We start from the raw sequence: 25,280 nt of genomic DNA, 5'->3' as shown, positions 1-25,280 counted from the left end.
AAATGACAAAAAAAGTAAATGTGGTCATAGCAGGATATAGTAATTACATTCAAGGTGTTACATTATTGGTGAAAACATTACATAAACATAAAAAAAAAAGGACTTCATCTCTGCGCCACAAACATCAGCTTGTTGGGCCACTATAGTGAAAGTACATGTGCACTGCATGTACATTGTGTGTGCAGCGCCGTGCTGTCACTTGTACAGCCTTTTTTGTTGCCACAAGGATGTGGTTTACTGCGTGCAACTTCTTCATGCCGGAAACTCCTCGGCATCTCTAAAGTTTACATCCACAACATTTTTTTTCTCAGAGAGGCAGCAAGTCGCTCCACTCATGACAAAACCTTCCATCTTCACTCGCCGTGTTCTTGGTAGCTGTAATCATGTTCCCCAGGGTCATTCTGAAGGCAACTATGATCAAAAAGTCTCAGCAAAAGAAAAGAACATCACCATGTAACTACAAGGAAAGATTTTTTGTGTTAGACACTGAAGCCCTGACGTATTCGGAGCGGCGCCCGGGGGTAAGTACATATTTGTGTTTTATGTGAAATTAAAATCAGGCATTTTTGCTCAGTAAAAATTGGCTCTAAAAATGCCTGCCTGAACTTCAGTGACAAACATCACATTTTTTTCTTTAAATCTAATGTCAAGGGTGTGTTCTTGCAGAAAAAACCCATGCCGAAGGGTTGCATTGAGCTGTCCAGAATAAAGTGTGTGGAGATTGTGTGCAGTGATGTCCCCATTCCATGCAACTACAAGTACCCTTTTCAGGTCTCAATTTCTCAATAATTCATAAAATGAAAAATATATATATACATATTAACTACTGATTTACTGTAAATACTGAGCATCTTCTCTCATCTCAACCCAAATGTCACCACAGGTTTTTCATGGCAACCATTACCTCTACGTTTTTGCCCCTGACAACGACTGCCGTCAGAGATGGGTCAGAGCTCTCAAGGAGGGTAATGTATCTCTGAACATCCTCTTAATATGACAACAAATAATGATTTAATTTGACTGCATGGGATAGTTCTGATCCCTGCCGGTACCAGCTTTAACAGATATGACATTTATATTGCTCATATGAACATTAATGTTCATGGACATGTGTGTCTGTGTAATAAGGGATGTGTGAAGTTTTTTCACACAGAATGTAGATATCACTGCGTGTTTTTACCCTTTTTACTTTACTTTTAGAGATTATTCATCAGTTTTTATGGATCTCTTACTGTTTGCTGTTAACGCTCAGTTCCATTGTACACGATTCAATGACGACAAAGTGATCCTGATTCTGATTTATAACAAATCTTGAACAAATTTTTTTTTGATAGAGACCAAGAACAACAACTTGGTTGCAAAGTACCACCCAAACTTCTGGATGGATGGAAAGTGGAGGTGCTGCCAACAGGCGGAGAAGCTGGCAGCAGGTTGTCTTCTATATGACCCCGTCGGCTTTGGTTCGTATTACTTTTTTTCCGCTTCTTCTTGAATAGAGGCGATGTTTTCATCAAGTCCAAGCCATACTGTGTTGCAAATCATGTAAAACAATCCCCTAAAACTATTGAGCAGTGTGACCTTTCTAAGCTTTTTTAAACATTGCATCAAAGTACATCTTGAACTAAAAATACGCTTCGTATCATTGCGTAACTTTGCGTACTTTTAAGTCCTCTGAGAGACTGCTGGTGCTGTATGTATCTGGATTTGCTACAAATGCCACCAACTAAAAATATCTCTTCTCCCCACAGCATCTAAAAAGCCACTTCCCCAACTCCCAGATCCAGAGGTAACGCTCTTACACAGTTGTAGTACATGGATTTGAAATAATATTGTGAAATTAGTCAATGATCTCAAAAAATTGAGACATAACTTTTTCCCAAGTTACTCATTTGACTTCAGTTTATCCTCTTTTGTTAAGTTTGCTCCTCAAATGTCAGTAATAATTTGGGTGGCATGTGGACTAGCTTTTAACCATTGTCTTTGTGGTTTGGGCACAGATGTTTAATGCATTTGCTGCTCAGTTTGTTATCTTGCACTGCCTGCACCGTGTGATCGCGAGGCCGACGGAACTGACTTATATGGAAGTCGGAATTATTTCAGTCTAACTTAGATTTTGTTTCTAAAGTTTAATTAGAAAAATCACTTCCATTCTTGACAATTTATTCAATTCCTTGAATCAGCATTGTGTGATAAATATATTACACATTTATTACTGTCCTCTTATGAGTATTTTAATAAAAAAAAATTTTTTTTTCTTTTTTGAAATTCACTTCTTGTCGTTTTCTTTATATTATGGCAGATGGTGCTGCAGGATTCAGGGGTGCAGATGGTCATCGCTCTGCAAGACTACACACCACTGGGAGACGACGACTTACCTCTTCAGAAAGATCGGGAGTATCTTCTGATCAACAGCTGCCACTCGGACTGGTGGTCTGTGCAGGATGACAGGGGGTAAAGTTTGAACAGTTACCCAGAGGCCGCCTCGCTCTTACGTCTGGCTCCCATTAGAACTGTTAATATATCTTTAATTTCTCATCCTCATCAGGAACATAGGTTTTGTGCCATGTACGTACGTGGCTGAAAAATCTGGCAACAACTTTGAAAGATTTGAGTGAGTTTTATCTGCTATATTTTTATGCACCTCCACCTGTCGCTGCATGAACGTCTAGACGTTAATTCATTTGATTTCTAAAGGACCAAAGAACTGACTTTTTTGTGGGTAACTGTGTTTTTACAGATGGTACAACAAATACATCAACAGAGCGGAAGCAGAAGATTTATTATTGAAAGAGGTAAGCAAAACACATCAAAGTAGAAATGTGATTTCCTTTTCTTAATTAAAAAAAAATCAGTTTATCCTTGGAAACTTGTTTTGACAGAAAAAAAAAAATCCAAATAGTGATTCTGATCTCAGTCAGTAAGATGTTCCTCCTGTCTGGTAAAGTGCACTTTTGCTGTGACTGTGCCACCTACAGCAGGCTTGCATTTGCAACATTAATGCACCTGCAAACTTGACAGTAAGACATGACATGGGACGTGAAAATGTTCACAACCACAAGGTTTCCTCCGGCATTGAATTTCCTTCCGTCAAGCTTTTTGCAACATTTTGCAAGCAGGTGGGAAGAAAAGTCTGTCCATCCCCTTCTGCTACTCACATGAGTTCAACACCCATTTTCCAACAACTGCTCAAACGCGTGACCGGGAGACGTGGCTTGGATGTGCGGCAAGATGTACTTTTAATGTCTGCAACTAAATATCATGTCAATGTTCTGCCTTCAGGGAAAAGAAGGAGCCTTCATGGTGCGAGACTCAAGACAGGCGGGAGTCTACACGGTGTCCGTTTTCACCAAAGCACCGGGGTAAATTGGAAATCCTTGTCACTATCAATTTAACTACATAAATACAGTTGCATTATTGCATAGACTAAACTCTAAATCAAGATTTAAATAAGGAAAAGAAAAGAAAAAGGTTCAGGGATTCTTGGATATACTTGAACACTTATTTCTTTGCAAGTATTACAAACCCTGGCATTACCCAATAGGTTTTACACTGCAAAAACTCAAAATCTCACTAGGAATATTTGTCTTATTTCTAGTTAAAATGTCTAATTTTCAGTCAAAAAATCTCATAACATTCAAAACAAGAGTCATTACCAGAAAAATAACTTGTTATTTGACAATTTTCACCTGTTTCAAGTAAATTTTCACTTGAAATAAGTAGAAAAATCTGCCAGTGGGACAAGATTTATCTTCTCATTACAAGTTAAAAAAAATCTTGCTCCACTGGCAGATTTCTCTACTTATTTTAAGTGAAAATCTACTTGAAACAGGTGAAAATTGTTGTTTTTTTCCAGTGATGAGTCTTGTTTTAAGTGTAATGACATTTTTTTTGACTAAAAATGAGACATTTTAACTAAAGATAAGACAAATATACTTGTTAAGATTTTGAGTTTTTGCAGTGTATGCTCCTTACCAGCTTCATTTTAATTGTCAAACAGGTGACATCACTGTGTGATTGTAATAACATGTTGGTTCAACAGAACCGTAGAAAGATCGATCTGTTGTAAAGGGCATTTACGTCAACCTTCAAGAGTCTCTTGAAGCTACACCTCATTTCCACACACTTCAAACATCCTAGCATGCCTACCTCCGTCTGGCTTTGAACTTCTGCACCTGTTCTATTCTCGTTTAGCCATTCAAACGGATTTAAATAGATTTACCCCCCAAGGCGTTTGCCAAAGTTTAGCACTCTACGGTAGCTTGAATGTTGTTAATGGCTCATATGTTGCTTTGGACGCTAAATAACTAAATAAAAATCGAATGTTTTGCAAAACAAAGAAAAAAAAAGAAGTTTGGGAAGGGTTTTCATATTCCTGCTTCGACAGTGTACAATATTAATAAGAGATTGGAGGAATGTGGAGGAGTTTGTGTGAGTAAAGGGCGAGGGTACAAGCCTCTGGACACTTGTGATCTCTGATCCAAATGGCACTTTATCAGGAACCATCAATGATCAGCTGATATAACCACACAGATAAAGGTTTACTTAGGGGAACTTTATAATACAGAGAGGTAGTCACAAAGACCTCTTAAAATTTCTACTGCACAGAAGAAATCTTGTGTAACCGTTTCCAAAGGCGTTATCAGCAATCTCTGGGCTTGGAGGGATCTGGAACTGACCATCACACACCATCTGGATTGGACCAGATGTTGTGGTTAGATTGGTGTTCAAGGGCCTTTTTTCTTTCTTTTTTTTGAATAAATGGGTGCCATTTGCTCTGAAAACCAATAACAATAAGGACCACCCTGAGTAGCAGCAACAAGTCCAAAAGCCAGGATTTGTGACAGTGTGAGGTATCAGTTCCCTTGCCAAAGCTCATTAACTCTTCTGCTCTGGTACTGGATTGGTCTGCTTGCCGCCCTAATGTGTCATGAAATACCCTGGGTTCATATAGTCTGCAAAAAGTGAGAGTAAACCTCAGAATACCTGCTGAGGTTTTGATTTATCCATGTATTGGTGTATTCTACATCGGCCATATTACATGACCGGCAAGCTTTTATTTTGTAGGTGTTTGTTGCATTAAAAGTGTGATATCGTCTTTAGCTCCAACGGAGAGAAGAATCCCAGAGTGAAACATTACCAGATCAGACAGACGGAAAGTGAGGAGAGAGCGTTTTACTTGGCGGAGAAGTACCTGTTCAGCACCATTCCTGAACTGGTCCACTACCACCAACACAACGCTGCCGGTAAGTTCGACATACGCACAGAAAACATTGAAGGCAAAGAGGGAACACAGCTGATCAAGGAAAAGTTATGTTTCCTTGATCAAAAAAAATCCTTCATTTATTCTCAAGGAAATAAATGACATCTAAAGGCTATTTCAGAAATGCTTGTGTACTAAAATGGACGAATGTTTCTCACCGGCAGGTCTGATAACTCGACTGAGACACCCCGTCTCACAAGGGGGATGCTGCTCCCAGGAAACTGCTGATCTCTCCGAAGGTGACTGGCAGTTGTGTTATATAAACTGAAAGTCTTGCTGAAAGCCTTGAGTTTGCTGACCTCTTGTGGTTTTCAGCCACAGCAGTTCCCTTTTATCTTTTATCTGTGTGGCGCTGTACAGAAGTCCAGGACACAATCTAGGAGATCTTTCTGCTGAGAGTCTGCTTTGTCAGTCGCTGGTTTAAGTTACATTTCCATCAGCCTCTATCTTTGTGTCTTCCTCTCCATCTGTGTGCTGATCTCAACAGTTCAGTGGGAGATCGACCCCGAGGAGCTGACCCTGGGGCAGGAGTTGGGCAGCGGGCAGTTCGGACTGGTCCTGGAGGGGACATGGAGGGACAGGATGGTGGCAGTGAAGATGATGAAAGAAGAGTGCATGTCACTCGACGAGTTTAAAGAGGAGGCGAAAATTATGATGTGAGTACAATACAGATGTCGGTGCTGCATAGAAAGCGAAGGGGAGGCGGCTCATCTTCGGTGCGTGTCTGCTTCCACAGGAGACTGTCTCACTGTAAGCTGGTCCAGCTTTACGGGGTGTGCACCCAGCACTCCCCCATGTGTCTGCTGTTTGAGTTCATGGAGAACGGCTGTCTGTCAGACTACCTGCGGGACAGGAAAGGCCAACTGTCTCAGGATATAATGTTGGGAATGTGCTTGGATGTCAGTGAAGGAATGGCTTACGTGGAGAGCTCCAACTTCCTGCACCGGGATCTGGTAAACACAAGAGAGAGAAGGCCTTTTAAGGAATGCTGAAGTGTCTTTGCTATGATGGAAGAGTTTATGTTTTCTCTGTCCCCACAGGCTGCCAGAAACTGTCTTGTCACAAGCAACAATGAGGTGAAGGTATCCGATTTCGGCATGACCAGGTTTGCTTCTATTGAAAAATCCCTGAAAACGCTGCGCAGAATTGCTCTAATTTGCTGGTACGTCGTATCACGATGCATTGACTGTGTCCACCCACTGCAGGTTTGTCCTGGACGACCAGTACACGAGCTCACAGTGCTCCAAGTTTCCCGTCAAGTGGTCGGCCCCGGAGGTGATCAGATTCTCCAAGTACAGCAGCAAGTCTGACGTCTGGTCCTTTGGTGGGTATTTGTGTTTTATTTTATGTTTATATGTTCGACTCGCTGCTGTTGAGTTAGTTTCGATGACATAAACCAGTCCCAGCAAAGAGTTCAGGGGCAGGTCTGTTAAGTCATGGCCACTGAGTGAGTTTTACAGACTGCTTTACTACAGACCCACGTTTTCCTGGTGTATGTTCATTCCAGATATATTTTCTACTGGAAAACAAACAGGAATATGAATAAGACTGCTCTGTTGTACGTTCATTTTTACACATGGTCACAAGAGGCGAAAAAAAAAAGACAGTGACCAAAACTCTCAGCACAATCTTTCTGGCTTTGAAAAATCTATTTTGATTTGATTTGATTTGATTTTTATTTTGTACATGTAAAAGACAACAATTAAAAGAGAAGATAAGAAAACAAAACAAAACAAAAAATTAAGAATTTCATCCTTTAACACTTAGAGCCCGATTTACTAAGATCCTAAATAAAGAGTACTAAATTGCGTGTGCACTGAAAAAGTTTGCGCGTGCTGTAGTGTGTTTTGCGGGTGATCAACTAAGAATGCTCGCGCAATTGATAACAGATGCAAACCACAGTATTTAAATGAGGTGTTGCGTGTCTTACGGTTTGCGGCGCAAACTTTGCGCCATGGAGAGTCTGGATGGAAAGCAGGATATAGTCGCAAGCGCAAAATGAAATTTGACGAGTTGGAGTTAGAGATATTAGTGGAAGAGGCAAATTGTTGTGCCGTATTCAGCACTCCTGCCGTGAAAAGCACCCCCTCGTATATTCAATGATAAGTAGACCAAGAAAAAAAACAACACACTGACACTTCAATATATTTATATATACACACACACACACACAAACACATACTTAGGAGTTTATATTATATATATTTACAAATATTATGGAAGACAACACAGTAAGCAGGCTATTAATTAATGACATCAATGACCATTTACCCGATTTTTGTTATCTGTGACTGTGATTGTGGGAAAGTATGACTATTGTGGAATCCATGAGCGCATTTAAACATGAATCATTAACACAAAACTGGACGCTAAACAGAACATGACACGGAATGAGAATATCCTTTTTGTCAGACGAGGGGGTGCTTTTCACGGCAGGGGTGCTGAATACGGCACAACACCGGGGTATGACAACTGCAGAACAATAAGAAACACTTTTTTCTCCATGAAAACACGTGATTTATTTATTTATTTATTTATTATCACAAATAAAAAAATGAATGTGCCTCCTGTGGCAACCTTTTGCTGAATAATACTCGATTTAACATTCAAATAAAATATTTCTCCTTTTGCATGTGGAGATTAGCACCTTCCTTTCGAACATATTAAATACAGACGCAATCACAATCCCCGCAATTACTTTCAGGCTTGGTAAATCTCATTGCGTGTGGTAAATGGACCAATTTGCATCTTCCCCTCCCAGTATTTAGCGATTTCTGGCGGGTACGCCCCATATTGATTATTCATCAGGGCAAAAGTACTAAATGAATAGCGTGTGCTATTTTGCGCATTTGAGAGGCGCAGTCCTCTTTGAACGCTGTTAGTAGATCAGCTGGCACTTTGGTTTGCGGGTGCTGTCAAGTTTGCACACGTTTTAACACACGCAAACCTTTAGTAAATCAGGCCCTGAATATCTTAATTTACATGTGCAAAAAGTAGTAGAAAGAAGTGTAAACGTATTTAATCCTACCCCCATAACTAACTATACTATAATTATAGTCCCACACTTACCTATACATACATACACATAGTTGAATATTTCTATATATTTGTACACACATGCCCATAAAAATATTTATATAAATATACTTATTTACACCTATATATACATATATCTATATATTAACTCCATCTGCTCTATTTTGGTTTCACCACGGAGAAACAGGTTGGGCCTGGGAAGCATGGATGGATTTTTGTGTCTGTGCCCGCTGGTGTCGATCTTTTGGGTCGGAAATTTCCCCTCAGAGCGCAACATTTGGAGAGGGGATTATTTATGTGAATCACTTTCTTGCTAAAACTCTTGCTCACAATTCTGCCAGCGAGCTGTGAGTGGGCAGTGAGGATTGTTTCCTGAGAGCATGAGCATGGCCTACATTCTGTGCTTGATGTGGCTGTGAAAGTGGATGTGTGGAAGATGCACAGACGCTTCACCAGTGGGAGGAGAAAGTGTGGAGAGGAAGAGTTTTCTTACCATATCGATGTATTTGCAATGCCAGAAAACGTCTCACTATCTTAATGTACTGGAGGAGATCTCAGACGACCTGGAATCTCTAACAAGACGTGGTTCTGTAACACCTGCTTCACAAAAAAGCTTCCTGCAGCCTTGAACATTTTGTTCTTTGCTTCATTCATCTACAATTCTGTAATTGTTTGATTTGTTCTGTTTTTATTGAAGCACCATCACCCTTTAGCGGGATTTATATTAATCAAAAGGGAAAGAGGCTGTGGAATATCTGCAAATTCTGTTTGCAAGCCTTCATTCTCTGGAATAACAGCTGTTTGGAGACGTCCCCGTGGTTGACCCCTGGAATGCCGTCATCGCTGGCTGTTCATGATCGGCTCATGATAGGGTTTTGTTATTTATGTTGTTTGGCCAACCCATAAGGGATTTTCTCATCAAGACATCTGGGTTATGTGACTTTTAGCGGTTTTGCGCTGCACCTTGTAGGCTGCATTGATCGCTGTTGAAATAAGCTGTTTGTGGATGCCATCTGCGGTGTGACACCCCTCTGACCCATTTGTGACTCACAATCAGACCAATTTTACCCCTGAATTGTCAAAACAGGAAAATTGAATTGACCTAGAAAACTCTATGTGCACTTTTACTAACAGTAAATTCCAGCAGCACATGTAAGAAATGTGCTTCCCAGAGACAACAAGTCTTTTAGAAAGAGTTCAAGCCTGTGAACTGTGTAAAATCAATGTTCATGTTGAGCCCAGTATCATGGTTTATGGATAGAAATGGTCACTGACTTGTTGTTTTTTGAAAAGCAGCGTACACATGACATGACATGAAAAACTTCCCCACATACTGTGTATTTTTATAACTCTGATCCTTTTGTATCATCTAAACCTAACCAGGTGTGCTGATTTTAACGCTACCGTGTGTCCTGATGTGGTAACTTTGGCCAACTTTAATCAGAGTCAATTACACACGGTAGGGTTAAAATCAGCACACCTGGTTAGGTTTAGATGATCCACCCCTGTTAACAGCTGCACCTAAATGATGGATGAAACTGGGTCGATCATCCAAGCTCACGATCTATGATATAGAACAGAAATGCTGAACCTAACCCATCAACACTTTAGAGCAGCAAAATGTAGTCTGGCCAGCTAGCTGAATGTTTTACCTCTTCAATACAAAGAATGAGTCTGGTTCTCCTGGATTTGACTCTCATTTCCAGAGAGCAGTGCCAAATGACACAAAAACAAACAAAATATGCCATTGGATGGAGATACACGTAGCCAGAGAAGCAAAGCGTGTGACTAAGACAGAGCCGCAACCCGACTATTGTCAACAAAAGTCATGTGAAATGACATGCAACAGAGGAGAGACAACGGTGTATGAAACCTGTCGGTTCTGCGGTGAAACCTTTTGATCTAAGATGTTTTTAAAGATCCTGCGTGCAATCTTGGTTGGATTAAATAGTGGCTCATGGATGTTTCTGCAGGAGTCTAAAGATTGCCCCCTTCGCAATAGGTTTGGTTCCTTCTGTACCTGTGAAAATGGGTGTGAATGGAGGACACAAGACCCATTTCCCAGCAGAGATTCTCACAAAACTAAGACCTAAACGAAACACTTTGGCCCTAACCTTCACCACATCAAACAGTGGTATGTCTTCAGTTATGTCTTCAGTGTGAACGTCGTCGTGATGTCAAACTGCAAGACATTGTTTATACATCAACATCTTCATGAGAAAAATGCAAAAGTGTGTATGTGTAAAGAAATTAGTGAGTTAAATATAGTTATTTTACAATTTCTCAATTAATCTATGTTTATGTAAAATATCGGATCAAAAGGATTTAAGAATTGTACTTAAATTTTAAACATGATTAATATTGTCCAGAAACGTGGTTGTGAGTCAAATATCTTGCTAAAAATGCTAATTTTTTTTTAAAAAGTTGACAACAAAAAAAACACAGTGATATAATAAAGCCTTGTGAAACAGAAAGTAAATCATCTTCCAGTGTTTGGAAAATTTAGCCTTGGCCACTTGATTAAACCAAAAATGCTGAGAGCGGCAAAAACGTAGCCTTGGCCGACCAAGAGTACAGACTGATAGTCTGGTTAACATCGACCAGAACAATGTTTTGTCTACCAGAATCGTAAGAATGAATCATCATTCTTACGTCATTATCATTTCTGCTTTAAAAAGATTTAAAAAAGAAGTTTCCTTTGTTTCATCATCATTCTGCAATGAACCTCAACCTCAGATGAACAAGTGGCGTTAACACATGAACACATGAGTTAACGCCACGTCATTAGTCATCAAAGAAATCAAAAACACCATGTAAAGCTTTGTTAGCTGCAAAAGCTTAAAGTGATGCTTGTCTGTAAGTTTACCAATCTGTCACATTGTTGTGGAGGAGTTTTAACTCCTTCTTCTTTACAGTGTTGCTCCCACTGACCGAGGATCGCAGGCACTCTTTAAACACTTTCGTTAAACACTCTTGACGATCTGGACTTTGACTTGGGCCAATCTGCTGGTGGGTTTGGAGTCAGTGTTCTGTTGCATGACTCAGTTTCCTCCAAGCTTTAGCAGTTGGAGAGACGGACTCACATTGAGGAGATTGAGACAGAAAAGTGCATGGCTGACTCAGTTACTGCAAGGGATCCGGGTCCCTTGGCTGCAAATGAGCCCAAATCATTTCACCTCCGGGCTTGAATTTTACACGGGGTATTTGTCCTGATGTTGTTTGTTTAGGATTAGCCAAACATTTCCAATGAGCCCAAATGCATTCCCAAATCTACAAGAGGATGACTGAAAAGAGAAAGAGTGAATGAGCTGCAAAGACTGCTTCTGCATGTTACAGTATCTGTGTCTATTAACATCTTTTTCTTATAACTGTGAATGAACATTTTGTTTGTATGCATTTCATTTATACTTTACTGCCATTTAAAGCATTGTTAAAATCCATTTTCTTTCCAAGTTTTTGCTTTCTAAAGCACTTTGAGTTGCATTCTTGCTTGAAAAATGCATCATAAAGTGAAATTGAGTCCTGCTACACAGAGGAATACATGGGTTTGAAACCATTCTGCCACATAAAACATTAGTCAGTTTTCCAACACTGGATCAAACTTGTAATAACATTTGAAGTACTTGAATATAAACTTGCTAATGTGCACAGATGTCAAATTAAACAACTGCAGTCTCAGAGGCTGAGGAATTCAGGCAGGTTTTCCTCCCTGAAAATCCTCACTAACCAATAAAGATGTGCATCTTACAGTAACTGATGTCTCCCTGTTCAATCCCGATCAGGTGTGCTCATGTGGGAAGTGTACAACGAAGGCCGTCTCCCGTACGAGAACCGCTCTAACACGGAGGTGGTGGAGTCTCTGAACGCAGGCCTGCGGCTGCTGAAGCCCCGCTTGGCCCCAGAGTCCGTCCACGTGCTCATGGAGTGGTGCTGGAAGGAGGTGGGGACAGGAACGCTGCCCGTACACGGCCAGATCACAGAATAAACACGCCGTGATTTGCTGAGCGGTGACATGTCTTTTCTTTGTTGTGTCTCAGAAAGCAGAAGATCGTCCGTCTTTTGCTCTCCTCCTGCACGAGCTGGCCACCCTCTCGGATCTGTGAGCCGGAGATCTGAGGCCGTTGCAACCACAGCTGTATTTATATTATTTATTTTTCAAACAATAACTTGTTACATACCAAGTGTTTCTGATTTTCATTGTGTTTCTTCTTTCCAAAAATCACCACAAGTTCCTCATGTAAAAGTGAAATGCTGGTCAGATGCTGTGGTCAACTTACCACAGAGATGTACAAGCCCCGCCTTTCTAAGCGTTCGACTGAAGGTTTCTGTTCATTTCAGTCACTTTGAGGAGGGGAACGGTGCCTCTGTTGAAATAAAAGTTCCACATTTGTGCTCCCCACTTCTGAGGTACAAAAAAAGAGAGCGTGATTTAAAAACCAAGAGGACATAAAGACAAAGACGGTCGGATCTCTCACACTACCTTGCTATTATGAATGAATCCCATGTTTTAAGATGCAAGGTTACACCAAACATGCCACAAAGGGTCATATTATGTTTGTTTTTTGTTGAATCTGCACTTTAATTGTTTATGATTGTGTAAACAGTTATTGAAAACGCTTTTAAAGTCCACTCACACTGCCATTGTGCCATAACTGTGTATAGGTTTCACATATTGTACATCGTCTTTACTTCATTTAACAGAGCGGACGGTTGTAAGTGAGCTCTTTAAATGTGAGTTAATGTATGTATGTAATAAATGTTACATGTTTATTTTGATGGTATTTTTAGTATTTCAGCACCTCAACAATGGGAAACCTGCCATCACTTATTTAATACATACTGTCACAGATGTAAATGCATAACTCTTCAGCCCAGCAGAGCAGCAAGCGTATGATGTAACATTCAGCAACTGGAAAATGGTTCAAGGGATCATTTTATACCTCAATAATTCCCCAACAATGATCCTCTCTAAAATGACTCCATCAAACCAGCACCACATTAAATAAAGTCCACGCACAGTTAACCCTTCATATATAATCTATTTGACCTTGAAGGAGGTCAAATGTATAGCACCTAATCAGCAGCCTCAGAATTACTGCAAACTTTCTGCCAAAAGTTGCAATTCCTAAACTGATCCTTTGTAGCATATTTCCAAACTAACCTAGTCCTTAAACAGTCTTCAGAGAAGTATTTTATCATATGTTTCTCATAAAGCACTAAAGCATGCAGTTCCTACATCTACCACCAGGGCCTGGCTCCACAAGTGAGTGAATATCTGCTGGCCGTCTTGTTAAAACGTGGATCTTCAGAGCAGCCATGAACATAATTATACAGTTTCTGGTGGTAACGGTTGGCTGTCATCATGCTGGCTTCTTGGCACTTAGCATTTTTGGTGAACTTAACATCTAAGCTGTGAATTAAGAGTTAAGAGACCATAATCCCCCTCATCATCCCCCTGGCTGTGCTTAGTTGTAGAAAACGCCGCGTTTGCCTGGACCCCCACGATCAGTGGGAGTTAAGACCTCTCTTAGTACTTAATTCACAGCTCGGATGTCAATTTCACAGAACATGTTTGAAGTCACATAGTTTCTCCACTTCTTCAGATAGTCTGTGGTCTGGACCTTCCTGTCCCCCCTTGAGTTCTCAGAACATAAAACCTATTTACTTATAAATGAAACGAAAGGGTGCATGTAATTTATTTAATGCAAATGATTGAATCATTCCGTCACCAAATATCAATCCATCCATTATTTTAGACTCACTAAGTACACTGAAAACAATAAATCTAAGCGCATATAAATATTACATATTTAAATCTGTGATATTAACAATTAAAAATTAAGTTTGTTGCTTTACATGAATACATCTAGTTTTGAACTTAATCTGCATTTGTTCAAAAAACAAGACATTGTGCATTTTTTCCTTAACAAGCAGTATTTATGTAATCCCAGGCAATCTTTTTATTTACAAACAACAAGCAATGATCTTGTTGTATTTACCTTCCCTTTAACAATTTTAATCTATTGGGCAGATTGACCAACGTTTAGATGAAACATGCTTTATTTGTTTAAGTAGAACACCACAATAAAAAATATCTTGCTTAATCTACTTTAAAAAAATTAAGGCGATTTTTATGTAAATCAAGAAAGACTAGTCTTTGTATAAACTACTTAATTTTTTGTATGTACAAAATTAATTTTCAAGTAAAGTCAAGTTAATTTTGGCAAGTAAAGTCAAGTTAATTTTGGCAATTACAGCCAACTTAATTTTGGTAAATAAAGTGAACTTAATTTTGAAAAATAAATTAAAGTAAAAGTAAAAGTAAAGTAAAAGTAACACAATTAAGTGGACTGTACTTGCAAAATGTATTATTTACATACAAAAAATTAAGTAATTTATACAAAGACTAGTCTTTCTTGATCTAAATAATAATCTCATGCAAAAAGTTGACTTATTTTTTTTACAGTAAGTAGATCAAGCACAATATTTGTATCAGACTTGATTTTAGATTTGACGAGGACGTCGTTTGCTTTAGTCGTGAGGATCCTCTCTGGACGGAGGGGGTCGCCACAGCTGAGGTTCATGGCCTGCAAGCAGGTTTGGCGCATGTTTTACCCCGAATAGTCCTGTCGCAGTCTTGCAAGCACAGGGAGAGCTTCACACAGTCGGGAACCGATGTGGACCTTCGGATCCAACACCCACGCCAACCACCGCTCCACCAGAGCAGCCTTTGTTTGTTTCTTCAAAGCTTTAAAAGTAGTGCTTCTCTTTCTTTTCTTTTTTTGGCTTCACACAGGAGGACGGTGCAAAAGTGTTGATGATAAGAAAAAAAAGGGATGTGGGTCACCATGAAAAATCACCTCCATCATGTCAAGCAGGAAATTAGTCAATCGTCAACTCACATTTCACTGTTACTGTACTGTGTTACGGCAGCCTGAGTGGGACGTGAACCTCTTATTTTTACAAATAACTAAACGAAATCCCTTCCTGAAACGTCCTCCTTAGTTTATTGGTATTTTAAAGGAATACAATTATGCATCCACCAGGGTGACTGTTACTTATCAATAGTCTGGTGAATTATTAAAGGAAAAACATGAATCCTTAGCTTCTGCCAAATTGAGGGCTCGGGAGTCTTTTCTGTCCTGAACTCAGTGCTGAGAACCGCATTTCCCTCCCTTGTGTTGTATTAGTTGTTAGCTGCTTTCAAGAAAACGATCAGCTCAATAAATGCGGTGTAATCCATATTTCCAAGGGACACTAAAGCCAATCTGGCACTACTATGCCACCACAATCTGATATTATATTTAAAAAAGATTGCTTGTTGGGTTTGTGGAGTTGTTTTAACACTGATATTGGAAATTACATCAATTGACCACAACTGGGACATGCCTGTCCCCACCCTCACACCTGAGCCTGAGTGGGTTGTAGAAAATGAATAAATAAGACTGAAATCTGACTCATCAAAGGAAGGATACGCCCACTACAGGAAGACAGGAGGCTGCAGAGATTAAAGAACATGTGTATGCATTTTGAGGTTACAGTACAAAAGCAACCTTTTTACTCACATCTTCACAGCTCAGTTAACAAAGTTGCAATTCCCAAATGAACCAGTGGGGGCTTCTTCCAAAGATGAGTCTTTCTTCATTGACACCATGTTAAAATGCCCAACTTTGCAGCAGCCTGCCTGCTGTCATCCCTCAGCTCTTACCCCTGTATTGACCTCTGTAAATAAAGACCAAGCCCAACTTAAACATTCATATTTAAGGAAAATGTGTTTTGTTGGCCTGTGAATTGTAAGTGATCACTCTTCCAAGCAGAAATCTGCTGGGATCTGCAATCAATCAACGAGGGACGCCGGTAGAGTCTTCCAGGAGTGGCAGACCGGGTAACAGCGGATCTCAGTCGAGCTTTTTGGAGGAAACATTTATTTTGGACATTGTTTTCGTATTGATACTTACCCTAAGGATGCTTTGTGCAGATTTAATCAAAATGAATGTAAAGTGACCGCAATTAGCATCATTGGCTAACACTAAAGCTAAAATAGCGTACTGTGACCAAAATACGGTGGGCAGGTTCCAGCCAGCTGCCCAGGACTGGTGGTTCCACCCAGTTTCAATATGGCCGTATCAGGAAAAAGAGGTTATTCACATGGGTGACATCACAGGAGGGTTGGCACTGATGTTATATATGTTTTATACTCAAGAGTAGCTGATTTTAAGGGACACCCCACCACCCCCTCTAGTATGAGTTGTGCCATTTTGAAATGGGTCTAACAGTTTAAAAGGGGACCTATTATGAAAAACTAGTTTTTTCTTGCTTTAACATATATGAAGTGGTCTCCCCTCAGCCTGCCAACTCAGAGAAGGAGGAAAGCAACCAAATTCTGCAGTGTCTGTACAGCCGCCCGGATGAGCCGTCCAGTGTCATGTGGCTTCTACGAGCCGTTCAGATTCTGCTCCCGTCGTTACGTAACGATGGAGCGATTTACATCGTTTGGCCTCCGATGCGTGAAACCATGCCCACAACTAACTCCGCCGGCCGGAGCTTCCAACATTTTTTCCTAGCGGTGTATCGCGTCATTCAGGCAGCCAATCAGCACAGAGCCTCATTATCATAGCCCCGCCCACTCAGAATCCTGCATAGATAATGAGGTTAGAGAATGGGAGGATAAAGACATTGCTCAGAGGCTGAATTTCTAATTTATTTAGCAAAAAAAAAATCAAAAGCTTGTTTTTAAGACATTCAAGGCCTGATTAAAATAGGTATTAGATGCCATAATAGGTCCCCTTTAACACTACCACTTTCAGAAGTACAGAAAGGACAGAGTTAATCTTTGGCCAATATAAAATAGAGCACAAATAATATTTTTAGGTGGCTGAATTCAAAACTGTAACTTTTCCACCACTACAAAGGAAATGTATCTTAAGAAACCGAGTAATAAACCCCCCAAATAACGGGGTGAGCATGTCGGGGGGGCCCCTCGCCATCACCCATCACCCCTCACTGCGGCTGGCCCTTTAAGAATATGCACTTGCAGCCATTTTCTGCTCTTTGTGTGGGGTGGATTAGCTGAGCGACAAACTGGAGCATCAGTCTGCTCCAAAGACGAAGACACACACACAAAAAAAAAAAAAGAAAAAGGAGGAGAAACTCCCCATCGGTAGCCTCGGACCGCCGTGACAGAGCGGCCGCCCGCCACCTCTGCGCTGCTGCACGGACATGCGAGAGTCAGGTAGGCGGCGGATGCAGGGCTGGTGATGATGGCTGGAGACCGGGGAGAGGGCTGCTGCCTTTCCTCCTCCACCTTCATCTTTATTTTTCTTTCTTTCCATACTCACATTTTGCATCTTTTTTTTGGTAACTTTACGGTTTGGGGCGTGATGGAGCGGGTCGCGGGGAGCCGGATAATCGTGACACATGAACGGGATCCCCGTTAAGGGCTGATTTATGGTTCTGCGTTACACCGACGCAGAGCCTACGGCGTAAGGTACGCGGCGACGCGCACCGTACGGCACGCGTCGCCGCGTAACCTACGCCGTAGGCTACGCCGTAACCCTACGGCGTAGCCTACGGGGTTTCCTGTGTGGCAAGTGCACGGATGGAGGATGAGGCAAGTGCGCTACACGCACTGAAACGGCATCCGCGTTGTGTGTTAAAAACATGGGATGCATCTGGTAGCGCGGATTTCTCATTGCAGTGTAGTTTCTCTGCTTTATTTCTTGTTGCGCGTCTCCGAGCAGCGGCAGCAGCAGCGGGCCACGTACCGCCGAGGCGCGTCCACGGCCGTCATGATCGCAGTTCCCCCACTTCCGCTCCCAGCAGCAGCCTGCACGAGCAGCAGCTGCTGCATCAGGTGCATCCTCCTGCGGCCTCGGCGGGGTGGGCTGATTGGTGATCTGTTGCAGCTGGGAGGGAGGGAGGTCCGGGACGGGGCTCTGCTCTGCTGACCAAATTCAAACATTCACATGTAGTAAAGCAATTCACATTGTTGCACATTTTGTTAGAGAGAGAGAAAGAGAAACACAAATAACAAAACAAGTGGAAGTTTATTTTATTTATGCAAAAGTCTTAGGCAGCCCTTTTGTTTTAAAGGGGACCTATTATGGCATCTAATACCTATTATTTTAAACAGGCCTGGAATGTCTTAAAAACAAGCTTTTGATTGTTTTGGCTAAATAAATTAGAAATTCAGCCTCTGAGCCATGTCTTTATCTTCCCAGTTTCTAACCTCATTATCTATGCAGGATTCTGAGTGGGCGGGGCTATGATAATGAGGCTCTGTGCTGATTGGCTGCCTGAATGACGCGATACACCGCTACGAAAAAATGGAGGAAGCTCCGGCCGGCGGAGTTAGTTGTGGGCGTAGTTTCACACATCGGAAGCCAACCTATGTAAATCACATTTTCGTTACGTAACGTAAGGGAGCAGAATCTGAACGGCTCGTAGAAGCCACATCAGACTGGATCGATCATCCGGGCAGCTGTACAGACACTGCAGAATTTGGTTGCTTTCCTCCTTCTCTGAGTTGGCAGGCTGAGGGGAGACCACTTTATATATGTTAAAGCAAGAAAAACATGTTTTTCATAATAGGTCTCCTTTAAAATGCAAACTACAGTGATAACATCGGCATCGTACAAACCCGTATCCTCATCCTCCGGATGGTATTTACACAAATGAAACCTCTGAATCAATATAATAAGATATAACGCTGACGAACAGGATGTCATTCTGTTTAGGTTGATGTTTGAGTTGAGGTGATGCTGGCTTTCACATATCACACGTGTGCCTTTACACTTACATAAGGTATCGCACTTCCAACCTAGTATGTACTGTACTCTTAGGATGTACTGTATACTCTTAGTATGCACTGTATACTCTTAGTATGCACTGTATACTCTTAGTATGCACTGTATACTCTTAGTATGCACTGTATACTCTATGCACTGTATACTCTTAGTATGCACTGTATACTCTATGCACTGTATACTCTTAGTATGCACTGTATACTCTTAGTATGCACTGTATACTCTTAGTATGCACTGTATACTCTATGCACTGTATACTCTTAGTATGCACTGTATACTCTTAGTATGCACTGTATACTCTTAGTATGCAGTATGCTGCTGTGGAAGCATCTACACGATCAGTTGTACACTGGAAACATCCACAGAAGTAGCTGATTCTAGTGAAACTGCTCCAATACTGGATACTACATACTACATAGTGACAGTAAGGGTCTGTGCCAATAGTGATGTGTGCAGCTTTGATAATGGCAGACTATACCCCCATCAAAAAGGATGTGGTCTAGTGTCCACATAGACGATTGTGCAGCTTTATCCACATTTAGAAAAAGAAAGGTTGTATTAGACACATGAGAAGGAAAATAGTGTTAATTTTGTTTAAAATGTATGACAGAGGAATATCCAGATGAAGCATCCGATGGTTTGTACATGTTTTTAAATGCACACACCTAAAAGTTCTTCTCCATTTGGAGCACAGTGGGAACATGAATACTGATGTCACTAAAGCGGGTCAGAGGCTCCTCCTGCAGGTGTGGAGATTGGATTGCTTTCACGATGCTGTCCAAGGTTTTCTCTCATCCGCTCTCTTGCTCAGTCACTCTCTCTTCCCTTCCCGAGTACTCGCCTCTGACGTGACGTCAGCTGTGGCTCGGTGAGCTAGTTTCGCTGTTGCTGATGTGTGACATGGCACCAGAGAGCCATACGCAACCGTACACGGGGTCCAAAATGACTTCTGCTGCTTTTACCCACAGTGTGAGTTCGTGACGCCTCTTTACGGTAAACGAATAGTCCTTTAAATGAAGATGACACGGATATTTTGACATGAAGCAACAGTTCCGCATGTGTTTGGAGGCATTGATTGCTTGCAACACTCAGCTGCTGCGTTATCGCTGTTGTTCATACGCTACAGACGACCGCTGGACTGAACAGTTGCAGAAAAATCCATCTCCTCTTCTCTTAGATAAAATTTCACATTTTTCAGTTGTGAGAATAGAAACCAGAACCTTTGGTCTTTCGATGAACAGTTTTTAACCATTCAGAGTCTTCGGGGGCTATTTTATTCATATTTTACCCTTAAAAACAAACTGTTTCACTGACAAGGCGAGGTTGTGTTATTTATAAGCACATTTCAGACAATGAGGCAATACAAAGTGGTAAAGGGTAAAGGAAGGCTTCACACTATTAGAAAGTATGAATGATAAAAGCGGGAGTTAAGAGAAGGGGTTGAAGCCCTTCCACATTGGTGGTTGAGTCAGTTTTGCTTTGGCATCTCTATGGCAGCCTTGTGGTGTTACAGACACGTTGAGTTCACAGCAGCTGATATCATTGATGCTGCTTTTATAACCTGCAGGGGATTGTTTTGAGAAACCCAGACAGTTCACGGGGAAGCAGAGCAGCAGAGAAGCAGAGGTAAAAGCTGTTGCAAAGGTGCAGCCATGCGCTCGGGTGCAGATTAGAGATTGATGCAAAACACAAAGTCTGCAGATTTTGAGACTCTCTTTGGCTCTTTCAACTGTCAGCTCAACCTGGCGTTTCCTTGGCTCGGGTCATTAGAATCGGATCACCGTCCCTACGATCCCGCTGTGCATGCGTGGTGGCACCGTAGACCATATGCTTGTATAAACGGGGTGGACGTGGTCGTGTGTGTGCATCTAAATGCTCAAGAGCGTCTTCCTCCTGAACGGATTGGGTCACTTCTTATGGAGAGCGTGGATATGTATATGCAACGCTTCCCTTGGGGGGGTTGGGAGGAATCCCATTCAGTGGCTCGGCGCTGCAGCTGACACACTTTCCTCTTCTCACTGGGACAATGTTACACACATGGCTTGGAGTACTGAGCATGCTCGTCTCTTATGGAGGACCGTCTCACGTCCTCGTGGTCCGTAGCCGTCATCATCGGACGATTTGATAATCGGACTCCAGATCTCCGTGGAGCCACAGTCATAAAGTCCTTTTCCCCCTTATCTTTTCCGTCCAGCTTCTGCGTGGGATTCTCCGGAGTGATTCGTCATCTTGTGCAGCTTCCTTTAGTGGTCGGGGCTGAGCTTCGTTACCAAGGGCCCAGCGGAGAATGAAGGGGGCCCTCTGCTTTGTAGAGATGCAACAGACACGCCAAGTGTTGAGCACAGTCTGGTACAGGGGTGGGAAAGTTTATTCAGCCGGCCCGTGGGTTTAGGCCGGGTCTGTATTCCCAAGCGCAGATGGGAGCTGGATGGCACTGAGCGCATTTGTCTGCTTGACAAAACCCCCTCGCTTCCCTTTTCTATGAGCTTCGCGGCCAGAAATAATGAAGCGAGTCGCCAAAGGACCGCAGAGCATTTAGTTGGTGGCCATGACACGCACATATCAGTACAGGAGAGGGAAAGACTGCGCCTATATTTCATCCGGTTGTTCCCAATGATGTTAGGTTACCTGCCATCGATGTTGTCACAATATTTGATATTTCCTACGAATTTAGACATGGAAAATAAAAGTTTAGCCCAAAAATGGCAGCAAGTGTACCTCATTAATGGATGTTAATTCGTATGTTCATCTGGTTCCAGTCACGCTGTTGTTAAAATACTCAGCTGCTTTGATTTTTTTTGCCTGTGGGTTCAAGGTTCTGCTTTCAAGTTGGCAACTTTCGGGCGTGTTAAATGTGACGGTTTGGTACGACAGGAAACCCGGCCCGCCTTCGTTCCAGCTCATTTACACTCACAAGTGTTTATGTTGTAGGTTTTTTCTTCTGTGAGATCTTGTGCAAGTGTTTTTGTTGTTGACATCTTTCATTCATGCATGGGCCTACACGGTCATCTGAAACTCTGCTGATGATGATGATGAGCCGATACGTTCTCTGTCTGTTTGGGAAGAGGGTTCTCCGTAGTGCCACCTTTGGGCCCTCAGGTCCTCTCATGGTGTCTCTGGCCTCCAATAATAAGCTCCGTAAAACAAACATTTCTGACAGACGCACGGAAAGTTTTTTATTTTACTCTGAGTTCAGTTTAAAAAGAAACTTTATTGCCTCTCGTGGTAGTAAAGTGGACATATGTAGAAAATAATCACTTTGTCCGTATTTGGTGACATTGGTTTTTCATCACGATAAGCCAATAAGACTTTTGTTTTGGGGAAGTTGACGTTTGAAGAAGTCTCGCTCACGCTGGCCAGATGTAGAGGATACTGTGACATCACAGACCCACATCAGAGTAGCCAACATGGGCAGGTTTTTCTCCACCCTGCTTCACATCATTCTGCATTTGCTGTCCATCAGAAGCGGGTCGCACAAAGATTTAGCACCTATTTTAAAAGAGGAGGGGGGTGGAGAGGACTTGGCTGACTCCGCCCCCTGAAATAGAGACATCTTCATTATTTTCACTAAATTATGACACATCACAGGGTAGTAATTAAGACCACAGGAGAAGAAAGGGATTCGGGAAAAAAATCAATCACAATTGTATGTCTTCTTAATATGGCCAGTTTTAGGGGGCGGAGTCAGCAACTTCCATTTCCTACATCCCTGGCTTCTGCCAGATCGGTTAAAAAAATCAGTACTAAAGGTTTTGATTGGTTGATTGAAATTCTTTATTCAGTCACATCACACTACAAGCATTATCAACACAAACATTATTGAAAAAATAGTGACTGAAAAAGGCACATACAAACAAAAAAAACAATAGCAAAACTAAACCAGAAAAGGAGGACCAATAAGGTTTACATATAAAGACATTTTTTTAAATAGAAATATCAGAGAACAGCAACAAACAAATAAACATTAACATTTGTAGCTTTCAAAGATTGCTCTACAAATCTTTTTTTTGTAAGCCGAAAATGAGCTGCACATTCGTAAATCTAGGTTAGCGTCATTCCATAGTTTAACTCCCACAACAGATATACGTCTCCTTTTAGTCTCTTTTCTAGCTTTTTGTACAACAAATTTCCAAACATCACGCAAATTATATTTTGACTCATGTATTGAGAAAAAACGTTGTACACAGACGGGGAGTAACTCTAAGGTTTTTTCTTCCTACGTCTGAGATACAAAAAAAACCCCAAACCATTTCATATTGAATGTAGATAGATTCTTGATGCACTACTCTGATCTGGGTCTGTGATGTCATCGCAATGTCATTGCAAATCAACACTGGATGGTACAGTTCAAAACATAGACGACCCTTACGTCACTGACAAGGTTTTCACACACCCAAATGACTGTTTTCAATCACTGGAAAAAAAATAAGTATTTATTTTTTCACAATAAGCTTTAAAAAGTGTCAACTTGTAAAAGAACCACAATAGCTGCAGCCATGAGGACGAAACCAGCTGTGTTCTCTTATACAACCCAGTATTTCATGCAAAAATATCCAAATAAAATACATTTGTCGATGCATCTGCCGCCTTTTTTAACCTACCACCTTTTGTGTTTGTCAGAGTGTCATTCAGTGTCAGCGTTGCTCCCTGTGTCAGATCAGAGGTGGTTCCAGGTCTTGACATTTCAAGAATTTCATGCTTCACGTATTCCTTCATTCAAACCAAAAGCCAAAAAAAGGAAACTGCGCAGGGCCTCGTCCCCTCACTTCCCCCTGCGTGTTTGTCTGCTGCTGAAATGTAAAGGGAAGAGATGCAGGTGCAGGATGGACAGAAATACCGCACCGCACAGCCCAAACACGGCTCGTGTGAGGAAATGAAGTCTTCTAGAAATGTCAACGGTGTTTGTTGTGACTGAGGAAGCTTCATCTGAATATCCTTTAAATTTGAACTGCGGTAGTGATTTTCAAACTTCTCTTCCAGAACAGTCAAACAGATTTGATTGAAGGCAAGATTTCAGCTGTTGATTTAATATTTGTAAAACGCAGTGCACGGCCACTAGCTCCAGGATCTGGAGAGAATTCAAGTGGAAAAATATAGTCGGATTTTTTATAACTCCCAACATTAAGAAGGAAACTGTATGTAACCAGCAGCCGTGCTGGAGACTATGTGGACACATGGATGTGGCACATATGCATATTTTCTGGTCTTGCCAGAAGATAATAGGATATTGGGATAAAATATGGTGGGGTTTAAGAAAAATAATAGGATATGAGATTCCCAAATCTTGTGATACTTTATTTGGGAAATTTGACACAAGATATAATACAGAAAGAGGATGAATATCTTCTTAAAGTTCTGCTATGGGCGAGTAAAAAAGCAATAACAAGGTTATGGTATAAAGCAGAACCAGCGACCGTGAGGCAGTGGCTGAGCACTGTGGAAGAAATATTTGTAATGGAAAAAATGACATATAAACCACGATTATAAGATTACAAGAGGACACCACCATCACCACTGGACAATGAGGACATTGATATGAGAATAATTGCTTTGTGAAGTATGTAAAACCTGATACTGTAACTGTTGACAGAATTTTCATTAAAAAAAAAAGAAGTAAAAAAACAAAAAAAAAAGATTTCAGCTGAAGAGTCTGTGGTATCCCGTGTTAGAGCCTCCTCTTTATGGGGAGACCGCCATTTTTAGGAGGAGACAGATCTGGACCTGAGACGGGCCAGTAAAGCACAAAGCCGATGCGTGATGCTCTGACGTGCCGTCACAGATGCTTCGTTCGTTCTCTTCTCAGACACTTGGGACCCGACCAAATCCTGCATCTTCCTGCTTCTACAGCTCATCAATTCAATTCAATTCAATTTTATTTATATAGCGTCTATTAAACAGAAGTTGTCTCTAGGATCTTTCAAGATACCCAGAGCATGACCCCCGAGCAATTATTACATAAACATAATATCATCATACGTCCTTTACCTCTGTGATTATCAACTGGCGGCCAATCCGAACCGTCCAACCTGGCCAGTGACTGGATTCCATAATTATGAGGATCAGCAGCAACAGTTTTGTTGCAAATGAGGCGTACAGGTGACGCATTTCGGAAGGTTGGCATGATAAATGCATACTTTTCAGTCCAGTCATTGTTAAAGGATCTGTTTTCAACATCAACT

The 25,280-nt window shown here is 41.4% G+C and overlaps 2 protein-coding genes across 3 annotated transcripts in view; both read left to right on the top strand.

Moving 5' to 3' along the window:
* Positions 1 to 313: 313 nt before the first annotated feature.
* Positions 314 to 13,020, top strand: itk (IL2 inducible T cell kinase). The gene is made up of 17 exons (XM_061726383.1): positions 314 to 521; positions 667 to 771; positions 884 to 965; positions 1,335 to 1,460; positions 1,749 to 1,786; positions 2,300 to 2,451; positions 2,546 to 2,611; positions 2,738 to 2,792; positions 3,280 to 3,359; positions 5,101 to 5,243; positions 5,425 to 5,499; positions 5,748 to 5,916; positions 5,997 to 6,213; positions 6,301 to 6,365; positions 6,466 to 6,584; positions 12,079 to 12,236; positions 12,334 to 13,020. The coding sequence occupies exons 1-17, from the start codon at positions 384 to 386 to the stop codon at positions 12,397 to 12,399; spliced, it is 1,854 nt and encodes a 617-aa protein (XP_061582367.1). The 5' UTR covers positions 314 to 383; the 3' UTR covers positions 12,400 to 13,020.
* Positions 13,021 to 17,345: 4,325 nt separating this feature from the next.
* cyfip2 (cytoplasmic FMR1 interacting protein 2) overlaps positions 17,346 to 25,280 on the top strand; it is a 33,550-nt gene continuing 25,615 nt past the window's right edge. For both annotated transcript variants that reach the window (XM_061725807.1, XM_061725806.1), the window contains exon 1: positions 17,346 to 17,528. The gene's annotated coding sequence lies outside the window, so the exon portion shown is untranslated. The remainder of the gene's footprint in view (positions 17,529 to 25,280) is intronic.

The sequence above is a fragment of the Cololabis saira genome, chromosome 7 (genome assembly GCF_033807715.1).
Source record: "Cololabis saira isolate AMF1-May2022 chromosome 7, fColSai1.1, whole genome shotgun sequence".
Taxonomy (NCBI): domain Eukaryota; kingdom Metazoa; phylum Chordata; class Actinopteri; order Beloniformes; family Belonidae; genus Cololabis; species Cololabis saira.
This window is presented reverse-complemented; position numbering and strand designations above follow the sequence as displayed.

What these genes read in the sequence shown, in the direction of transcription:
- itk (XM_061726383.1), top strand. Translation starts at nt 384, where the DNA reads ATGTTCCCCAGGGTCATTCTGAAGGCAACTATGATCAAAAAGTCTCAG. An exon ending in ATTCGGAGCGGCGCCCGGGG is followed by an intron (nt 522 to 666) that starts GTAAGTACATAT and finishes GTGTTCTTGCAG; the next exon opens with AAAAAACCCATGCCGAAGGG. An exon ending in ATATGACCCCGTCGGCTTTG is followed by an intron (nt 1,461 to 1,748) that starts GTTCGTATTACT and finishes TTCTCCCCACAG; the next exon opens with CATCTAAAAAGCCACTTCCC.